This window comes from Adiantum capillus-veneris, chromosome 12, assembly GCF_014529385.1.
Source record: "Adiantum capillus-veneris isolate H3 chromosome 12, ASM1452938v2, whole genome shotgun sequence".
NCBI lineage: Eukaryota > Viridiplantae > Streptophyta > Polypodiopsida > Polypodiales > Pteridaceae > Adiantum > Adiantum capillus-veneris.
The window spans coordinates 139083787-139103373 of NC_140942.1; the positions used below are offsets into that span (position 1 = coordinate 139083787).

At 42.5% G+C, this 19587-nt stretch overlaps 1 protein-coding gene across 1 annotated transcript in view; it reads right to left on the reverse strand.

Moving 5' to 3' along the window:
• Positions 1-7885: 7885 nt before the first annotated feature.
• The window catches only part of LOC147446588 (uncharacterized), a 63967-nt gene continuing 52265 nt past the window's right edge, over positions 7886-19587 (reverse strand). The window contains exons 2-3 of the mRNA XM_086526256.1: positions 8348-8505; positions 7886-8250 (exon numbers count right to left, since the gene is read on the reverse strand). Coding sequence (XP_086382382.1) covers positions 8157-8250; positions 8348-8505 — 252 coding nt within the window. The 3' untranslated portion in view covers positions 7886-8156. The remainder of the gene's footprint in view (positions 8251-8347; positions 8506-19587) is intronic.

The window sequence follows — 19587 nt, forward strand, 5'->3', positions numbered from 1 at the left end:
AGCTAGATGAGTGTGAGATTCTCAAAGACAAGAAGCTAGAACGAGTCACAATAACATTGATGAATAGGGCTTTTTCAAAATGCCCCTCTGACGAAACTTCATACTTTAGTGTTCAGTCAGAAACAAACATATGGTGGCTTGGTGCTTTTCAAGTATTCCATTTCCATTTTCTCTTCATCTCTGTGGTGAGCCCTATTTTGATATAATTTTAGATTTAATTTTACCTCTCATAAGGATTTAATCGTGAAGGTAAAGAAAGAAGACCATGAAATTTTATATTGGGTGTTCCATAAAACCCCTATCCCTGATATCATTGATAAACAAATGAATCAAGGAAAGGTGTTGGTTGTAGATGGGAGGGGAGACTTTCAAGTACAATGACATCTTGCAGGTGACGTTAAAACACTGAAGTGTATGTATAATTGTGGAATGGGTGCCATGGTAAAGTCTCCATGCTTGTATTCCATGGAGAATGCAAAGATGATGGACCCAAAATGGTGGAGAAAGGCTCCTACTCAACACAATCAGGATCCTAATTTCCACCCAATTCTGGATATTCCACTTGTCAATCTTTGCAAAATTGTGGAGAATTTGGTGTATCTATAAATTGGGTTTTCTTGGAAAATCAAGAACTCAAAAGAATAAAAGGTCGTGGTAGAGGCGCTTGAACTGGTTTTGTCAGAGATGGGTCTCCATGGGGGCAATATGAAAATCCAGCGGGACGAGAAAAGTTCAACCAATGATAAAGATGTACCTTGTAAACCATCTATTGGTGGGGTCGAGGCACACCATCTTTTATCTAAACCAACATGTGTGAAAGATAAGAAGCTAACCAAGCGTGGATATCAATCCACCTATGCCAACAAAATTTGAGTTTCAACAATGGAAAAATCTGCATATGGTAGTGAAGGGCCATGAACCCACAACTCGCAATGCCAAGGGTGAAGTGTGGCATTCCATCGATGTGTTATTTTAGATGTGTGACAAAGATGAGTGTTCACAAAATGATCTCAACAAGTTTAAGGAGAACCTTCAGCTATACTAAAGAAATTATTTAAGACAACATGGATTGAAACTCAGATTACTCATTACATGGTATTGTTGAAGCACCCTTTTAAATGAAAAGGGCTAAAAGGATGTTTAAAATGCTCAACAACTTGTTTTATTTGCAACACATCATTTTCAATCACTTACCATACTTCATTCAAAAGTATGGAATCCCAAGCATATGGAACACCCAAGGCTTGGAAAAGTCTCATTACATGGCCATGAATGCATATTTCAGACACACACAACATGGTGGATCTTGAGATAAGGCAAACAGTTTGAAAGAGTTGTTTCAGTGGTTTTATCGCAGAATCTTCACTAGCCTGCAACAAAAACATGTATTGACTGTTCGGCAACAGCACAAGTAATTAGGCATTTGCAACAAAAGAAAAGGAAACGAGTAGAGGTATTCAAAAACTTCAGATCTCGCGAAGGCCAAAGAAAGTGGAGAGAGAAAATGCAATATATTAACCATAGGTGGATCAAGAGAATTTGATTTTAGGTCACAACATGTACAAGAGATTCCTAATGAGTTAACATTATCCTGTACAAGACAAGTCTCTCAACTTGATGAAAGATAATGGATATCTTTTGGCACATTACCCTTGTATTGGATCATTTAGCTTTTGCTATAATCCAAGAGTTCATTTGGGTTTTGTTTCCCTAAAGTGAGTGCCATTGTTGTGTATGTGTAATAATAAACTGCACGACCACCAGTGTACCCCGACCAGACAGTATCCAAAACATTTTGTCGCAAAAACTTTGTCGATGAGGTTAACTTTGTATGCATTTTGTGGTAGCATTGGTCCACCTAGGAAATGTGAGAGCATCTTGAGGGCGAACGTTGCAATACTTCCCTCTTGGGACATTCCATTGTGAAAGGGTAGTATGGGTGTCTCACAGAGTCTGGCAAGGTATTGTGCTAGAGCTGCATCCCTTCCACGATACTCTCTTGTCCAACAACAAAGGAATTCATCCTTTTCAGTAATTCATGACTATACACAGAAGGATGAGTTAGAGAAAGACAGTGACAATGAGATTTTGGTTGGGGGGGGGGGCTTACCACGAAGCTCTCATCTTGTATATGTAAGTTATCCTTCCATAAGTCAACTGACCTCGTCAACCATTGTGCAGGATGCATAAACCAATCCTCTACTTCTTGATTACTTGATGGATCGAGGTTGTTTTTGATAAATTGGAAGTTAGCCTCATCTAGGAGTGTCTCTCTATGTTTTTTTGCCTTATCAAGGTAGGGTTTGAGGCACTCCAATGGGTTACTGGAGGTTTCCATTGCCTCGTCGTCACTACTGTCATTAGATACAAATCCATTCCTCTTCTTGAAATTTAAAGATCGTGGCAAAGTGCAAAGTCCTCTCTTAAAGATAATATACTTTGAATGTCATGGAGGAAAATGTATGATCTCTCACCAAATTTAAACTCTGGTAGTCCACGTAGTATAAATGTGGCTTGCTTCTCATTGAAGCCAGACACATCTAAAGGTAGTTTGATTTTAGATGTTTTAACTGAGAGTATTTTGCTTTGTCCCACCTCTTTAGCCTCCACCTCAAGATTAATATCCTCCTCAATCTCGGGCACCTCGTTGGATTCCATGTCCTGGACTCCTCTTGTTCATTGGGTGGTAGCCATAGATCCTCCCTAAGAAGGGACCCCATGTCATATAGTGACGAGTGCAGGCATGGCATGTTTCACACCCACCCTTCATGGACATGCACTTCTTGCTTATACCCATGGAGATCGCAATACACATGAGTGACACAGTGATGGCAGTAGACATGGTTGACTTGAGAGAAGATATGACAAAAAAAGAGACAATGAGAGATGACGTTAACCTCTGTCTATTGCTAAAATGGTAGAGAGAGAGAGAGAGAGAGAGAGAGAGAGAGAGAGAGAGAGAGAGAGAGAGAGAGAGAGAGAGGGAGATTGATTGTTTTCTGCATAGCAGCTAGTGATAAAAAATCGTAGAGATTGATAGCTATACCATTTGTGTCAGTGATGGCTCACAATTGTGTTGTTGATGGTGCTATATGAGTTTTTATATTGCTCTTGGCGAGGCTCCCCTTTGCACAACATACATCACCATTCGCTAGCTTTGGTACAACGTCCATCTCTATATTGTTTTTGCAACCTTTTCCCCTCTGCATGCCACTGTAGGGATTGGCCTTCTGTTCATTCCATGCTATCAAATATGCCTCTACTCCAAACAACACCTCACCTTGCTTGTGCATGGTAAACCAGGCACCTGCCAGCTCCAAAAAACCTAACGTGATGGTCATGTGAGGCTCAATTATTCGGTACTTTTTAGGATAACTAAGCCTTGTTCATGGTCACATGCATAACACTAAGCCAGGTCAGTTGTACTAGGCACATCGAAGCATTTGTAATTATGCCAGAAATGGCATAGTTGCAAAAGGCACCGGCTCAATTTTGTATGAAGGCGGACACACTCACATGAGTGCATAGCTAAGCTTTTGCTTATATGGTCACACACTTATATGGTCACACAAGAGGCTAAGCTTTTGCTTATATTGTCACACGCTACCAACCTAGCCGGCACAGTCCTTTACAATAAGGTGGTGGTCAAGCGAAGCTTAGTTTCCCATGCAAAGGAAGCCTTTGCTATGGTCACACACGAGGCTAAGCTTTTGCTTATGTGGTCAAGAAAGGCATAAGCATAAAAAGCATAGGCCTAGTAGCAAAAAAAAGGCATAGGCCTAGTAGCTGTGTATCCCAAGTCAAACTCTGCCCGATTGGGCCCCTACATATATTATGTTGCGGGTGTGTTGGGCATCTAGGTTTTCTCGACGTGCCCGTAGGGAAAATGCTAATTCTTGGGAAAAGCTGCATTGCCCGACAGGCTTTTTGTGGGTTTCCAGGTTGCTCTCAACCGGCCTGTTTGTGATCATGTAAAATGTCAATAAGACCTTGTGATCACACAATTTTTTTGTAATTATGTAAATATTAACTCCCTAAAGATGAACATATAGGGTACCTCTCTCCATTCCCTATGAAGGATCCTTTGAGAGTAGCAAAAAGAGAATTTAAGAATAGAAGGAACCCAAAGGATTCTTTGATTAACTTGCAATCTCGTTCGTGCATAGGACTCCATGAGGGTCTATAAATGATAGGCAGCTGATGGTACTTCTTGTATGACCATCTTGTGGAATCACAATCTTTTAAGTGCACCATGTCAACAAGAACCACCCTGCCCCTTTGGACCTCAAGCTCAAACCTGTCTCTTTCAGACTTGAGGAAATCACTATGCTGAGCTATAAGGTCATCAAGAATGAATGGGGCATTAAAGATAGAAGAGACATTGTCAAACATTTCAAAAGCTCCTGCAGATACTGCAAAATCAAACCGTCTTTCATCCACAACTGTAGGATCTTCAACACCGTCTACCCCTTCCTCCTTACATTTTGTAGCTTGCTCACTGGCAGAAGAAAGACCAATGTCTCTCTTTTTGGTGCTAGTCACTTGAAGCTTCAGGATTATAGGCACTTCTTCATGTTCTGATGCTTCTGAGTCATTGGGGGGTTCCTTAGTCCCCATAACATCCTCTCCAAGAAATATATCTTTGGCCTCCGCAAAGTCCACGTCTCTCTTTAAGGAGTCTCTCAGCAACTGAGGTGGTCTACCTTCTGCTTCCTGTTCACCAAAGACAATTTTTAAATTGACCCTCTGCCTCTTCATTCTGTGAGATCTTAATCCTAACAAAAACATAATACATGCACTAATAGGTAAGTATTGGGACTAAGAAGCTTCAGCAACATACCATAGACACACCAGCATTTGACTTTTTTATTAAATATTATAACAATTTTCTCAAAAATTGCAAGGTGTTGGTCTCTTGTTTGTCTCTCTCTCTCTCTCTCTCTCTCTCTCTCTCCATGTTGAAACATTGCCTTCCCCCCTACATGTTGAAACATTGAAAGACCTTGTAGATATAAGGTTTCTGAGACAATTCAAGAATACTCTGTTTTCTACCTCTCTTCATATGTATACCAAGAAAATGAGCCGCTTCTTCTAAATCCTTCATAGTAAAGGTTTTGCTCAACATTTTCCTTAATTGGGCAATCTCCTCAATTGACTTTCCTATAATTAGCATGTTTTCTATGTATAAGATGGGAATGAGCATTGAATGGTCACTCACTTTCTGTGTATATAAGCAGTGATCTTCTTGACTCCTTCCAAATCTTCGAGGCCTCATAAAAGCATCAAACTTTTGATATCATTTCTTTGAACCGTGCTTTAAATCATAAAGCACTTCCTTGAGTTTACATATAAGCTCCTTTCTTCTCAAAACCTTCAGGTTGCTTCATGTACACATCCTCTTCGAGATCCCCATGAAGAAAGGCAATGTTCACGTCCATTTGGATAAGCTCCATGTTCTCAATGGCTACGAGTTCAAGCATTGTATGCATTGTATTCATCTTGACTACAGACAAAGATTTCATCAAAATCAACTCTCTTCTAATGTGCTTGAATCTCTTAGCAACCAATTTTGCCTTGTACTTAGTCTTAGGACCTTTATTTTTTTCTTGTAAACCCATCTACAAGGTAAGGTCTACTTGCCTTTACTATGATTGTTTAGCCTACTCCCATTTGACCTTGGCATCTATATGCATGGCTTCAATGTAACAAGATGGCTCACCACAATCAGTCAGCATGAACTCTGACTGAAACAACTCAGATGGATGCGAGAATCTACGAGATTGTTTCAACGACTAACTATTGATCTTTGCTTTGTCAATTGGGTGTATCACTTGTCTTTTAAGTTTTTATTAATTCTAACGCGACGTCTTCGAATGTGACTTTTCTATACTCAACACCTTTGATAGATTTTTTGTGTATTACTAGTCTTCTAAGTTTGTCATTGTTGTTGGCCGAAGTGCAATCATTGATAGCTTTTACGTGACATCTAAGACCCTTGACACTAGTTGCTTCTTAGCTTCCCATCTCTCAAGTGAAACCATTCTCTCTAGTGGTTATCTAGAAGAGCCATTTTCATCCTCCTCTATGGTGATAATCTTAGAAAGCCCTTTGCAATCTGTCGAAGGCTGATTCATATTAGAGGGATTAGAGTCTTCATTCAAAGAGCTTTTCCTCGGTAGAAGATCTTGCCCTATCTTTTGGTTCATATCCTCGTAGAAAGGCTAAATTTTTTTCCTGTTGATCTCTCTTCACACGTGTGGCAATTTGTGACACATGCACAATCCCTTCCGTTCGATCACGAAAGTCTGCAATCTATACAAAGCAGCCATGATCCATGACATACGAAAACGTACCTCGGTAAACCGTCAACGGCTCAAGCTCTTGTGCTCAAACAACCCAAGAAAGGCTGAATCTGTTTACTTGCATTTTCGTTTCTCCTTGTCTGCAATCTTGCTTCTCCTGCAATATGTAGGTGATGCAAACACCTAGGTGCCATAGAAGCAGGTGCTGGAGTCTTGACTTCTCACCATCGCACAAAAGAGCGACCACTTGGTAGCCATTGGAGCTCACATTCATCCTGCTTCTATGCAAGGTTGAAACTTGAAACACCTACAACTCTATTTATAAAGCATATGCAAGAGGAGCACATGCAAGGGATCAAAAAAGCAGGCGCATGATAAGCCCTAACACCATTAATAGCCTCTAGCTATTGACAATCAACGTAGGCGATCGAGAAGAAAAAGGCTAAGGTGGTGATTGATCCATGTGGCCCACTCTTTTGGCAAAAGCACCTTAGGCTTACCAAGGAACAAAGGGGAGAGCAAGTTCATGCCATGTGAAATAGATAATCAAAGGACGTAGAAGACATTGAGAAAGGTAGGGATGCCTTAGCTACATGGAATTGGTATACAACACTTCTTGGTCGTCCTATGCCTCGACAATCCGGTACAAATCTTGAATTCTTATGTTCCATCATTACTCAACAAGTGCTCAAACTTGCACACTACAAGCATTCACGAAAATCTTTAGTTGTCTATGGAAACTGCATCGTCTATTGTTTCGACACAAAACTCATGCATAGCTTCAAGAAAAATGGTTAAGCTCATGATATCGACCAAGAAGAGTAGTGTTGGCAACTTCCATAAGATCAGTGAGGGTACCATCAATAATGCCTTTCTCTTGAACCCACATCCATGACTCGTCGTCAACTTTGAGATTAACACTCTATAGCTTTCGTTGTCATACTTCAGGTCAAAATGATGTATCACATAAATAAATGGATTGTATGTGCAAGTGTTCCCTAAATAAATATCAAAGTAAGTATGTGATTATGCATATTTTGCGAGTCATACAGCTTGAATGCACAAGTTTCGATAGCCTAAAAGATTTGTCTGCCAAAGCTGAAGGGGCATAACTTATAACCAGAGGTTACATTTGTTCCTCTTATCTGCAAGAAACAATCAATTGCATCTTCATAAACACATTCAAACAAGAGCGTGTTGTACGGAGGGAGAGAAACGAAGCTTGCTAGATGAAAAACATCTAGTAGGTAAACTAACAACAAAAACATCACAAGAGAGACAATCGTAGAGCATGATATGTTTGGTGAGGAAAAATATATAGTGATTGATTACAAGCTGCCTTTGTGGCAAGCCACATTGTTGTGCAACCTACACACCTTAGTTCAAAATAATTCCAACAGCCCTGCTAAGCAGCAGTTACCTGATGTGGAATTTAATTCGATTGTTCAGAGAATCAATTCGCGTGACTTATGATCAAAACCTTTGAATGCAAACCTGCATGATTTGCACATTGTAAAAGCTAAATCTTGTATGTATAATGAAGAAAGGCTATCGATCCTCAGTCATGCATATCAAAGAGAGGCTGAACTTCTAATGTGAGCATCATCAGCATTATTTTATGACAAATAATACACCAAGCTGTCTTTCTATGTGTAAGCCAAACCAAACCTATCGGGGCTATTTTGTCAAAGTTTTTTAAACAACCCAATTGTAAATTTCCATCCTGTGGCTCATCTGCTTCAAAGTTACAGAATTAATAGAAAAAATTATGTACGCTTGCAGAAGAATGATGAATGAAATTTACGCTTGCAGAAGAATAAATATCAGCATTCTCCTGCCTTGAGTTTCCTTCTCTCAACTCACTTTCGAGTTTTCATCTCCATTTTCCCCCAGATTCAGTTCTTTCATTTGCTGGTCCACACTCACAAAACCCGTCTCGGCAACAAACCTACAACAAGGCACATCAAGTTTACAACCAAGTAACGTACCCCAGACTACAAGGAAGTGCCAAATGCAAGGTAACTTGCTAGAACTGACAAGCTTACCAGCTTAGCAAAGCAAATAGTGTCCCCGCGAGACCAATCAAAAGAACAACATGTGTGAGAAGTACAAAACTGGTTGATCCCATCGCAACCCACAAAAGAGCAAACAGGGATATGGCTAGACCTAGCATTACTGCGTTCCACACCACCCAAGTCGGGGCCTGTCACATTAAAGACAAGACTACATTCTCAGCAAGTGACCATTGAGAACTTGAAGAGTAATAAGCAGATTTCCTTAGAAGTTAATGTGTTTATATATAGCTAGATGAATCCATGATAAGCCCGAATTCACCTTTACAGGAAAGTGCAAGATATAGACTCATGGTAGCCCATAAGACAATATAACATCAGCTCCATCGAGCATAGTATTGACTAAATACAATGACATCCTGCACCAGTGCCCAATAGTGGGTGTAGAAATAGTTTGTCACACGCGTGCGCATACACAAAAGACCATACATCAATACGAATCTCGGTATGGAAGGAGAAACAAGATTAAACATCTGCTCAATAAGACTGCATGACTAGTCATGATGTCCAAAATGCCGCACCTCACAAACACATGTCAAGGGATTGTTGGAGCCTGTCATCATCAGATGATTGCACCTCAGCCGCTTCATGTCAGAGTTGTATGGCTACTACAGCCATGCATAAGCACTTTAGCCTATTTTAAAACCTTTATGACTTTGGCCAATGTATTGGTTGGGCACCCTTTCATCAGTTGGGGAGGGCACCTATAGGGTATTTTAAATGGCCATCCAACTTATTGTGTCCAGCGGGACCCATATTTGGTCTAATTGCCATTTTTTGGCACCATCTAGATCTTTGCATCCCACATCATAAGTGACCCTTTGGGCTCATTTTGCATCGTATCTCATTATCAATCTTGAGTTCGAGTTAGGCTCAGGTTATTGCTCTAGCATTATTCAAGACTTGCCGAATAGATCTTTAAAAGCTCTCTTAGCGTGTTTATACGTCGTTTAAAATATACTCTTCTTAATACACTCTTCCTGTGTGCACACGCCTCTATGCCGTGTGTTGTGAGAGAGAATTAAGTAAAGGAAAAAGGGATAACCTTTGAAAATAAGCAACGGAAAAAGGTCACCTTTCCATCACCCAAGTATGGTTGATGGTTTGAGTCAAAACTTGTCAAACATCTTTCAAGTCGTCCCCTAGGATGTTACAATCCCAGAGACAGATACCAATTTCTTCACACCAAACAATCGACAGATAGAGGGGCAGCCACCACCGCAAAGCTCAGCTCATACTCACACTTGGAATACTCTCATTAACCAAGCATTGGAGCTAGGGAGATCGAGGCGCCGGCGACTAAGGAGAGGAGCTTCACAGCATCGACACAGACTGCAGCAGAGGATTCGAGCCATACTATCTCGGCATCTAGAGTACAGATGAGGATAGACTCATGACCCATTATATCACCCTCTTGTACTGGGCACCCATTGTATCAGTGATCACACATACCCCACATAGTTCCAGCTAGTAGCACTCGTAGATTCATTTTAGCATCTCTTTTTGGTACCCAAACATGGTATCAGATTCACCAGTTTGTAACGGTTTGGTCTCAAAGGTCATTTTGGCCATTTGAAGACGTTAATATATTGTTTCATCTCTCTCTCTCTCTCTCTCTCTCTCTCTCTCTCTCTCTCTCTCTCTCTACTTGTTGTTGTATGACGGCAAGGTGAGGCTGTAGGAGTTTCAGGTGCTCGACGACGCTCAGGTCAGGCAGCAAAAGCAAAACAGATGCTGACAATTTCGTGCTGGTTGCTAAGATGCGTTTCGCGCGCACAGGCCAGAGGCTTGGTGGCAGCTGCAGGTAGATAGAGCACTTAGGGTCCACGCCTGAGTCACGCCTGGACATTTAGGGTTCACACTGCTGTGTTTCGCCAGTGAAAAGCTCTCTCTCTCTCTCTCTCTCTCTCTCTCTCTCTCTCTCTGCCCCCAGCCCTCCCCCTCTCGTGCTCAAAACCCCCCCTCCCCCCCTAATACAAACTTGAACACCCCAAGTCAAGATTCTACCGCGACACAACAGAGATTCACTTCAAACTTATTCACAATTCACCATAAAGTCGACAAGGCCCGGAGTAGTTCCATGCCAAGAGGTATTGGCCCCAAAGACTGGCGCCCCTTTCAGTATTTATTTTTATATTAATCTTTGAGCAAAGCACAATGAGTCCATGGGTGCTCAGTCTCAGACTCTGCATCCAGATACCCTGAGAAGGCCCTTGGGCGTATTTATTCTTACAAGGAATGCCCAAAAGCAAAGCCCCAAAAGCAAAGCCTCAAAAGCTTTCAAACTCAAAAGCAACTGATCTCCAAAAGCTTTAAACTTAAGAGCAAAAGTTCCAAAAGCAACTGGTTCCCAAAATCTACCAACTAAGCAGTCAATGCAAATTACGGAAATTCCATACAACTGCCACGTCATCAGCCAGCCACGTCAGCTTGCTGCGATGCCTTTTCCTAGGCATCTGCCACGTCAGCGGAGTCACTCTGCTCCTTTGTCAACAGATGCCTTAGTCAGTGTCTGCTAAGACGGTTTATGGCCTCTGTCTGTTTTGCAGGCGTAATCGAGAGCGATTACAATGCTTTCAAGAGGGGGGTATGCCACAAAGTGATGACGTGTCTGCCCGAGAGCCGAAACCATGACTGTTGCTGAAAACCCTACATCTGCAAACCTTAACCCTAAAACTTGCAAACCCTAACAACAACAAAAACCCTAACCCTAAAAAGGGCAGCAAACAGATTTCCGTGATGATGACGATACAGAATCCCGTAAATTGCGGCGGATTTTGCCCTAGGCTGCTTGTTGCTCTACGCAAATTGCAAGGAAGAGAGAGAGAATACTTTGCTTTATTTTCCAAAAAGCTCAAGAGAATTGAGAGAGAAAAGAGTCATTGCTTTTATTTTAGGCTTTTGATTTGAAGCTTTTGGGGCTCTGCTTTTGGCAACCCTTGTAAACAATAAATAAGTGATGAGGGCTCCCACTCTGCAGAGCATATGGACACAGAGTCTGAGAGTGAGAACCCGATCCACTCTTGTACTTTGAACACTGATTAATACATAAAGAAATACCGAAAGGGGCACCAATCTTTGGGGCCAATATCTCTAGGTACGGAACTCCGCCGGGCCAGTGCAAATCTATTGTGAGCTGTGAACTGTTTTGAAGTGGTTATTTGGTACTGTTGTGATTGATTCTTGACTTGGAGTGTCCAAGTCTGTTACAACGAAAGCCTCAATGGTTGCCTCGGGCAAATCCACGTGCTGTCAGCGAGTCTTTACCCCTTTCGAAACATCAGTCGTGGGTGTGGCAATGCGTGCAAAATTCTCTATGTGCGAACTATATGCTTGACATAAACCAAGAAAAGAACGCACGTCATATGCAGTTTTGGGCAAATCCCAATTACGTACCTGTTCCACCTTCGCGGGATCTAGTTTGACGCCTTTTGCAGAAATGATATAACCCAGATCAGTAACCTCAGTGAGAAAAAAATCAGATTTCATAGCTGCAATGTACAGCTGACACTCATCCAAACGGATTAATACCCTTTCTACATCTTTTTCATGTTGTTTCCACAATGCAGAAAAAATAAGAATATCATCAAGAAAGATGAACACACATATACCAACCATATCGCCAAAACAACCTACCATGAGACGGTTAAATGTACCCACGGCACCTGTAACAGACTTGGACACTCCAAGTCAAGAATCAATCGCGACAGCACCAAATAACCACTTCAAACAATTCACAGATCACAATAGATTTGCACTGGCCCAGCGAAGTCCCGTGCCTAGAGATATTGGCCCCAAAGACTGGCGCCCCTTTCGGTATTTCTTTTTATATTAATCAATTCAAAGTACAAGAGAGTGGGTCGGGATTCACTCTCAGGCTTTGCGTCTAGATGCCCTGAGAAGTGAGGCCCTCACCACTAATTTAAAGGTTACAAGGGATGCCCAAAAGCAGAGCCCCAAAAGCTTCAAATCAAAAGCAACTGCTTTCTCTCTCTCTCTCACAGAGTCAAAACTTGAAAGCAAAAGCATGCTCTCTCTCTTTCTCATTGCGTAGAGAAAAAGCAAGATTTGTCATCGCTTATCATTTAAACAAAAAAAAAATCAGCCTCCACGATTTCCGGTAATTAGGGTTTTTGGCAAAAATTAGGGTTTGCAGGAACTTTAGGGTTTTTGGCAAAAATTAGGTTTCTGCTGTCCGTAGCCACGTCATCACTTTGTGACATACCCCCCTCTTGAAAGCATTGTAATCGACCGCGATTACGCCTGCAAAACCGACAAAAGCCATAAACCGTCTTAGCAGACACTAACTGTTAGTACCTACGTACTAGGAACACACTTCTAGCACATGTACAAAATCGACAGTCACATCACATGACATCACTAGACATCACAGGACATCACATGACATTCAACATTCATTCGGATCTTAGACCATGATTTATCGGCAATGTAGCTAGCAATCACATCTAGGTCCAATCGGGACCTCATCGATGTCCGATTGACTAACCCCTATTGCAACCATGTCTATTCGAGATCAATCACACCAAAATGCTGCAGTCATTTCGTCTATCAATTCCTGTACTCAAAAGAAGTCAAGAACAAATCAGTATCATTATCAGGAATTCCATTTCATAAAGTCATCCAGCAGAATACAGTCAGCTCTCAATATCCCTGAAGCTCAACGAGACATCAGTGACTTTAGTATCAAAATCAAGGCATTTGTTGACAAAGGAGCGGAGTAACTCCCCTCTTGTGCATCCCATTGCACCAGATCTTCGGCCAAGCTGAATTTCTGGGTTCCGTTTGGAGTAGACTATGCTAAACCAAAACATCGAGGTAAGTTTCACAATCCGAGGAGTATCTGCTAGGTCCTCCTTCTCCATCCACTTCGCATCAAATGCAGGAAAGTTCTTGGACTTAACCAAGAACCGCCTTCAGACTTTACCTTTAGTCTTCGTATCCTTATGTGCCAAATCTGTTCAGGAACAAGGATCTCCTCGTTTTCTTCCACTTCGGGTTGCTCATCAGGCACATCACCCTTAACAGGTTTCAAGATACTCACATGCAATGCATTGTGAATCCTCCAAGTATCTGGCAGTTTCAATTGGAAGGAGACATCATTTATCTTTTCAGTTATCTGAAAAGGTCTGTAGTATCGCATACTAAGCTTTGGAAAAAGCCTCTCCTTTCCCTTTTTCTTTCGTAGGCGTGCCTTGTCAAAACGTAAGAGCACCCAATCATCCTCCTTCAGTTTCAAGTCGCGACGATGGCGATCCGCTTTCTTTTTCTGTCGTTTTTGAGACTTCTGCAAAATCTCACGAACCTTGGCAAAAGCCGTATCCAAATCTCGCGAATATTCATCCGCTTCAAATATCTAATCTTTCGTGCTCACGAAGGATTGAACCTTCGCAGCACTTTCAACAATCTCAAATGGCGTCTTCCCCGTCGAAGAGTGTATCGTGTTATTGTAGGCAAATTCCACCAAAGGTAAGTTCTTTTCCCATTGAGTCTTCTGATCCAAGATATAAGACTTCAATAAATCTAAAACCACTTAATTGGCAATCTCAGATTGCCTGTCAGTCTGCAAGTGCAACGATGATGAGAACTGCAACCACGTGCCAATGTTCTCCCAAATTGCCTTCCAAAACAAACTCATAAATCTGGGGTCTCTGTCGGAGACAATCGTCTCAGACGTGCTGTGTAATCGGAAAATCATCGTGATCATTCTGTGTTCTCGGGAGATCAAAAATGAAATCCATTTCAATACTTTCCCACGGGCGGGTGGTTATGGGTAAAGGCTATAACAATCCCTGTGCCTTATGCCTGTCAAAGTTGACCTTCTGGCATACCGCGCACAACTCTTCCACATCCTTTTTGAGTCTCAACCAAAAGAAGTATCTCTCTACCCCCTTCATGGTGGTAGCAATGCCGCAGTGACCTGTAAAAGGTGGACAGTGGCATTCAGTTATAACCTTTTACCTCAATGGCTATGTAACGCACAACATAGTTTTTCTCATCAAGTAGCCTTCCCGAAGGGAGTATCCAGCTACTGTCTCCCCATCCCGTATCCGTGTGAAAATATCTGCAAAATCTGTATCTGTGGCATAATAATCAACCATATCCTCGAAGCTCCTATGATGTATTGCGGAAATAGGCAGAACCAACGGCTTCAGAGACAAAGCATCTGCCACCACATTCTTCTGTCCCTGCACATGGACAATCTGGAAGTGAAACTGTGACAAGATGTTCGGGCACCGCATCTGATTTTTTGGAAGCTGCTTCTGTGACAAGAAGTAGCGCAAACTCTAATGGTCTGTAAAGACAGTAAAATTCGCTCCGAGTAGGTAATGCCGCCACTGAGTAAGAGCATGGATAACTGCCAAAAGCTCTTTCTCATAAATCTGTGCTGTCATCTCCGGCCTAGAGAACAATCGGCTCTCGTAAGCAATGACATGGCCTTATTGCATTAAGACCGCACCCAAACTCTGTGGATCCCCACGAGAAAATGGACTCCTTTCTGTATCAAGTTATTGAAAGGGGAAGCAATCTCTGCAAACTTTCGAATGAACCGTCTTTAGTACGAACACAGTTCCAAGAAGCTTTCAACTTCATGGACATTCTTCAAATCGGGCCAATCACGGATGGTGTCTATCTTGGCTGGATCCATTTGCACTCCTGCTGCTGAGACAAAGTGTCCCAAAAAACAAATGTATCTCTGAAGCATATGATCTCTGTGTTCTGCTTCATTCTTGGAGAAAACAATGATATCATAAGAAAGTGCCAACAAATAGCATGTACTCTCAAAAAAAATCATGTCCATCATCCGGCTAAATGTCGCAAGAGCATTGGTTAAGCCAAAAGGCATCACCAAAAACTCAAATAATCCAAAAAGTAGTCTAGAAGGCTGTCTTGTAGACGTCTCCCGTCGCGATTCGGATCTGATGATATCCACTCTTCAGATCAATCCTGCTAAAGCACAAGGATCCCTGTAACCTGTCGAGTATATCATCGATCCTAGGAATCGGAAATCTATTCTTGATGGTGATTTCGTTGAGAGTGCTATAATCGATGCACATTCTCCAAGATCCGTCTTTCTTCAAATCCAACAACAGTGGAGAGCAATACGGTGAAGTACTATGCTGGACAAGACCCTTTTCCAAGAGGTCTTTCACTGGGTTCATAATCTTTTTATTCTGTACTCGGCTCACACAATAAGGTGGCCGGTTCGGTGGCGTGCTTCCAGGTATCAGGTCAATGGTATGATCTTCAGGCCCTCTGAAAAGCAATCGGCATGAGTGTGGAGAAAAAAAAATCTTGGCGTTCTTTTGATCAGGTCAAAACATATTCAACCTTTATCCATCGTTCAGTTCTCTCCCAGAAGAATGAGTAAAGAAATTGAAGTTCATCAAGTACAATCTCTGAGCCCTTCATATATCAAAGTCGCTTTCTCGGCCCGGTAGTCAACCACGGCGTAGTTCTTGTGGTACCAAGGGATCCTGAGTAGAACGTCACTCGCGTGCCCTGAACACCCCTGTCATTGCAAACGAAGTTTGCTAATGCTCGGTGTAATGGCAACATCCCATCCGGGTGCCAGTCGCGAACCACCTCCGCCTGTGGCGTCACTCTGTCGGACGTAATTCCAAATCGAGCCGCCAATTCCAAGGAGAAAGAAGGTGGCCTTGGCTCCTTCAAAAGAGCTTCCTGATCCTTCACTTTGCCCCAAAAACGGCAAAGTTTGTACTTTCAGTCATTTGATTCGGTGCAGGTCCCACGCCATGTGGTACCCGTTATGCTTTTCTATCTGCCTTTTCTGCCACGTTCCTCAGCTGCTCTCGAACTCTCAGGCTTGTCATCGTCTTTATCATTCTATTCTTTCTGTGCCTTTTTAGGGCACTTCGCGGAGATATGTCCATGCTCTCCGCATCCAAAGCACTTCCCCTCTCTAATGAAGCGAGCTCGCTCCTCAGGAGTAAGCTTGGGTCATGCATCCTTTTTCTCTGGGTTGCTCTTTTTCTTTCTACTTTCATTCCAAGAAGTTTGTTCGGCTCGTTGTGTCATGGCCTCATCTGTGGGGTAGGTCAGACTGCCAGAGTGAATGGCAAAGCCCCGCTTCGCATGACTCATCAACTCCTGAATAGAAGCTGACTTCTGTTCCAAGCAATGATCTCGGATCTTTGTAGGTAGACCCAAGGTAAACCGCTCAATCTGTTCTCTGAACGAGATCTTCTTGAATGAAGAGGCGGGTAGAAAAGAGCTCCAGTAACTTTCACAGTAAGCATTGGTTGTATCTTGCTTGGTCATCCGAAGATGGTTCCAAGCAGCTCGTACATCTCGTTCATATTCTTGCGTCAACCGAGAAGAAATAAAAAGCTTCTTAAATTTCAGCCATTTAACTGGCGAAGTCTTGTTTAAAAGAAGCGTGGACCACCAAGCACGAGCATTCCCCTTAAAGTAAGAGGTAGCTCTCCGAATCTTGGAGTGCTCTGAATAGAGTCCTGCGAAAGCGATGTCAAACTGCTGTATAAGAGACAAAGCCTTTGAAGCATCTGAGTATCCTGAAAAAGTATCAAACTTGATCGAGTGGCCACCTTCCTTAAACTCTCAAACTTTCTTGCTTTTATCGTCGAGAAAGTCATACTGGTTGGCTTTGTAAAAATTCTTCTTGTTCGCATAAAAGTTTCCGTCATCGGAATCTGAGTTGTCTGTATATGAGTCCTCAGTAGAACTGTTAGTCTCTGGGCGAGATTTAGCCTTCTTTGCCTTTTTCTTGCCCTTTCCGAAGCTTTGGTTTCTTGCTTCGCTTTCTACCTTTTCTGTCTTCTTCGCTCGAATCTGAAGAGCTAGAAGAACTGTCAGAAGAAGAAGAAGAAGAACTAGGTACTCCTTCAAATCGAACACGTTTCTTCTGTTTCTTTGCCTTGTCAAAAGTCGACTCACGACCCAAATATCCCGAGAAGTCAGTGCTTTTCTTCTGCTTTTTGCCGAGCTTTTTAGCTTTCTTTTGCGCGTCAAAAAGCTGAGCAATCTGTGCATCAACCACCTCTTGTAATTCCTTCTTTGAATACTGTTTGTAATCAGAAGGTTTCTTGAGAGCGGGTTTCAGAGGTGGTGTAGTGGTTTTCTGCCACTACGCATGCACTTCCTGAAAAGAAGTCTCGCTTATATATTTTGCCAATTTCGGATCCTTCGCAAAACTGAGCATCATCTTTGTTGCATCGCTGATCAATTGACGACGCTTCATCTCTCTTTGCTCCGCCTGAGTAGGCCAAGGCGGGCCATACTCTGTCGGAATCTTCGTTGTGATCCCTACCCGCACCTCAAGATGCAGAGGGAGTCGATTGATCCTTGCGTGAAGCCATAGGTGCCGCGGAAAAACATTTGGGGATCGGATTTCCCGTAGAAGAGAAATTGGCCGTGCTCTGATACCACTGTAACAGACTTGGACACTCCAAGTCAAGAATCAATCGCGACAACACCAAATAACCACTTCAAACAATTCACACATCACAATAGATTTGCACTGGCCCGGCGAAGTTCCGTGCCTAGAGATATTGGCCCCAAAGACTGGCGCCCCTTTCGGTATTTCTTTTTATATTAATCAATTCAAAGTACAAGAGAGTGGGTCGAGATTCACTCTCAGACTCTACGTCCAGATGCCCTGAGAAGTGAGGCCCTCACCACTAATTTAAAGGTTACAAGGGATGCCCAAAAGCAGAGCCCCAAATGCTTCAAATCAAAAGCAACTGCTCTCTCTCTCTCTCTCTCTCTCACAGAGAGTCAAAACTTGAAAGCAAAAGCATTCTCTCTCTCTTTCTCATTGCGTAGAGAAAAAGCAAGATTTGTCATCGCTCATCATTAAAAAAAAAAAATCAGCCTCCACGATTTTCGAAAATTAGGGTTTTTTGCAAAAATTAGGGTTTGCAAGAATTTTAGGGTTTCTAGCAAAAATTAGGGTTTCTGTTGTCCGTAGCCACGTCATCACTTTGTGACAGCACCTGTCAATCCAAAAGGCATGACGACATACTCCCATTGCCCTCGCTCTATGCGGAAAGCGGTCTTGAAGATGTCGCCTTTGAATACCCTTACCTGATGGTATCCACTCTTGAGATCGACCTTCCTGAAAACCTTTGCCCCATTGAGCCTATCGAGGATATACTCAATGCAAGGCATCGGAAACTTGTTCTTGACGGTCATCTTGTTCAATGTCCTGTAATCAACACACAAACGAGACGAACCATCTTTCTTGCGGACAAACAAAATAGAAGCAGCAAAAGGACTTACACTTGGATGTATGAATCCTCGGGCCACCAACTCCGTGAGTTGCCGCTCTAACTCTTCTACCTGAGTCTTGTTCAAATGGTAGGGAGCCTTACTGACAGGCTGTGCCCCCTCTGGGAGACAGGGTGGAAGATCATCCTACAAAAAAAGATGCTTAAACTTGGTAAACAAAGCTGAATACCTGTCTGGAGCCTAAATGCTCTGGGTAACTAGAGCGGCATAGATGAACGCCGCTTGTGCTCCTCGTCGTAATTCACGCTTTGCCTGCACATGAGAGATGAGAGGCAAAGAATGCAAACACTCCTCAACACGAATGATCATGGGAGAGTCACTTTTGGCATTTAATATGAAAGTATTGTCCTCCCAATCAATGTGAGGGTTATGCTCATGAAACCATCTAATGCCCAAAAGCATATCACATCTTGAAAGAGGAAACACGAAAAATTTCCTTCGGAAGGCAGCTTGTTGAGCTGAAAACAACACATCATGGCACTCTTGTGTGATGAGAGAGTCCATACTGAGAGCGAAGCCAGACACCTCCAGAGGAGATGTCTGTCACGTGACACATCCAACCCTATGTGTCTGTGGACAAGCTACAGCATGACCAGGGTTCAGTTGAGTCAAGTTAGTCTAAAATAGGAAGTGATCTGGCACTTTTGTGAGTCTGTTCGCAGACCGTGCATGACCAGACACTTAGATTAGATGCATATCCTCCGGTTCCACACAACATGATCATCAGCATTCCCATCAGAATTCATCAGGGGAATTTTCCAGTGCATTAAACCTATTTTTCCTATTTTTGACATTTTTCACTTATTTATTAAGTGACTTTTGTTGGGAACTAGGTAGGGCAATTTTGCTAAGATAATATATAAGCAAACGAGAGCTAGCACTTTCTGGCAGTAGAAGAAGGAGAGCATCAGGCACTCAGTGTA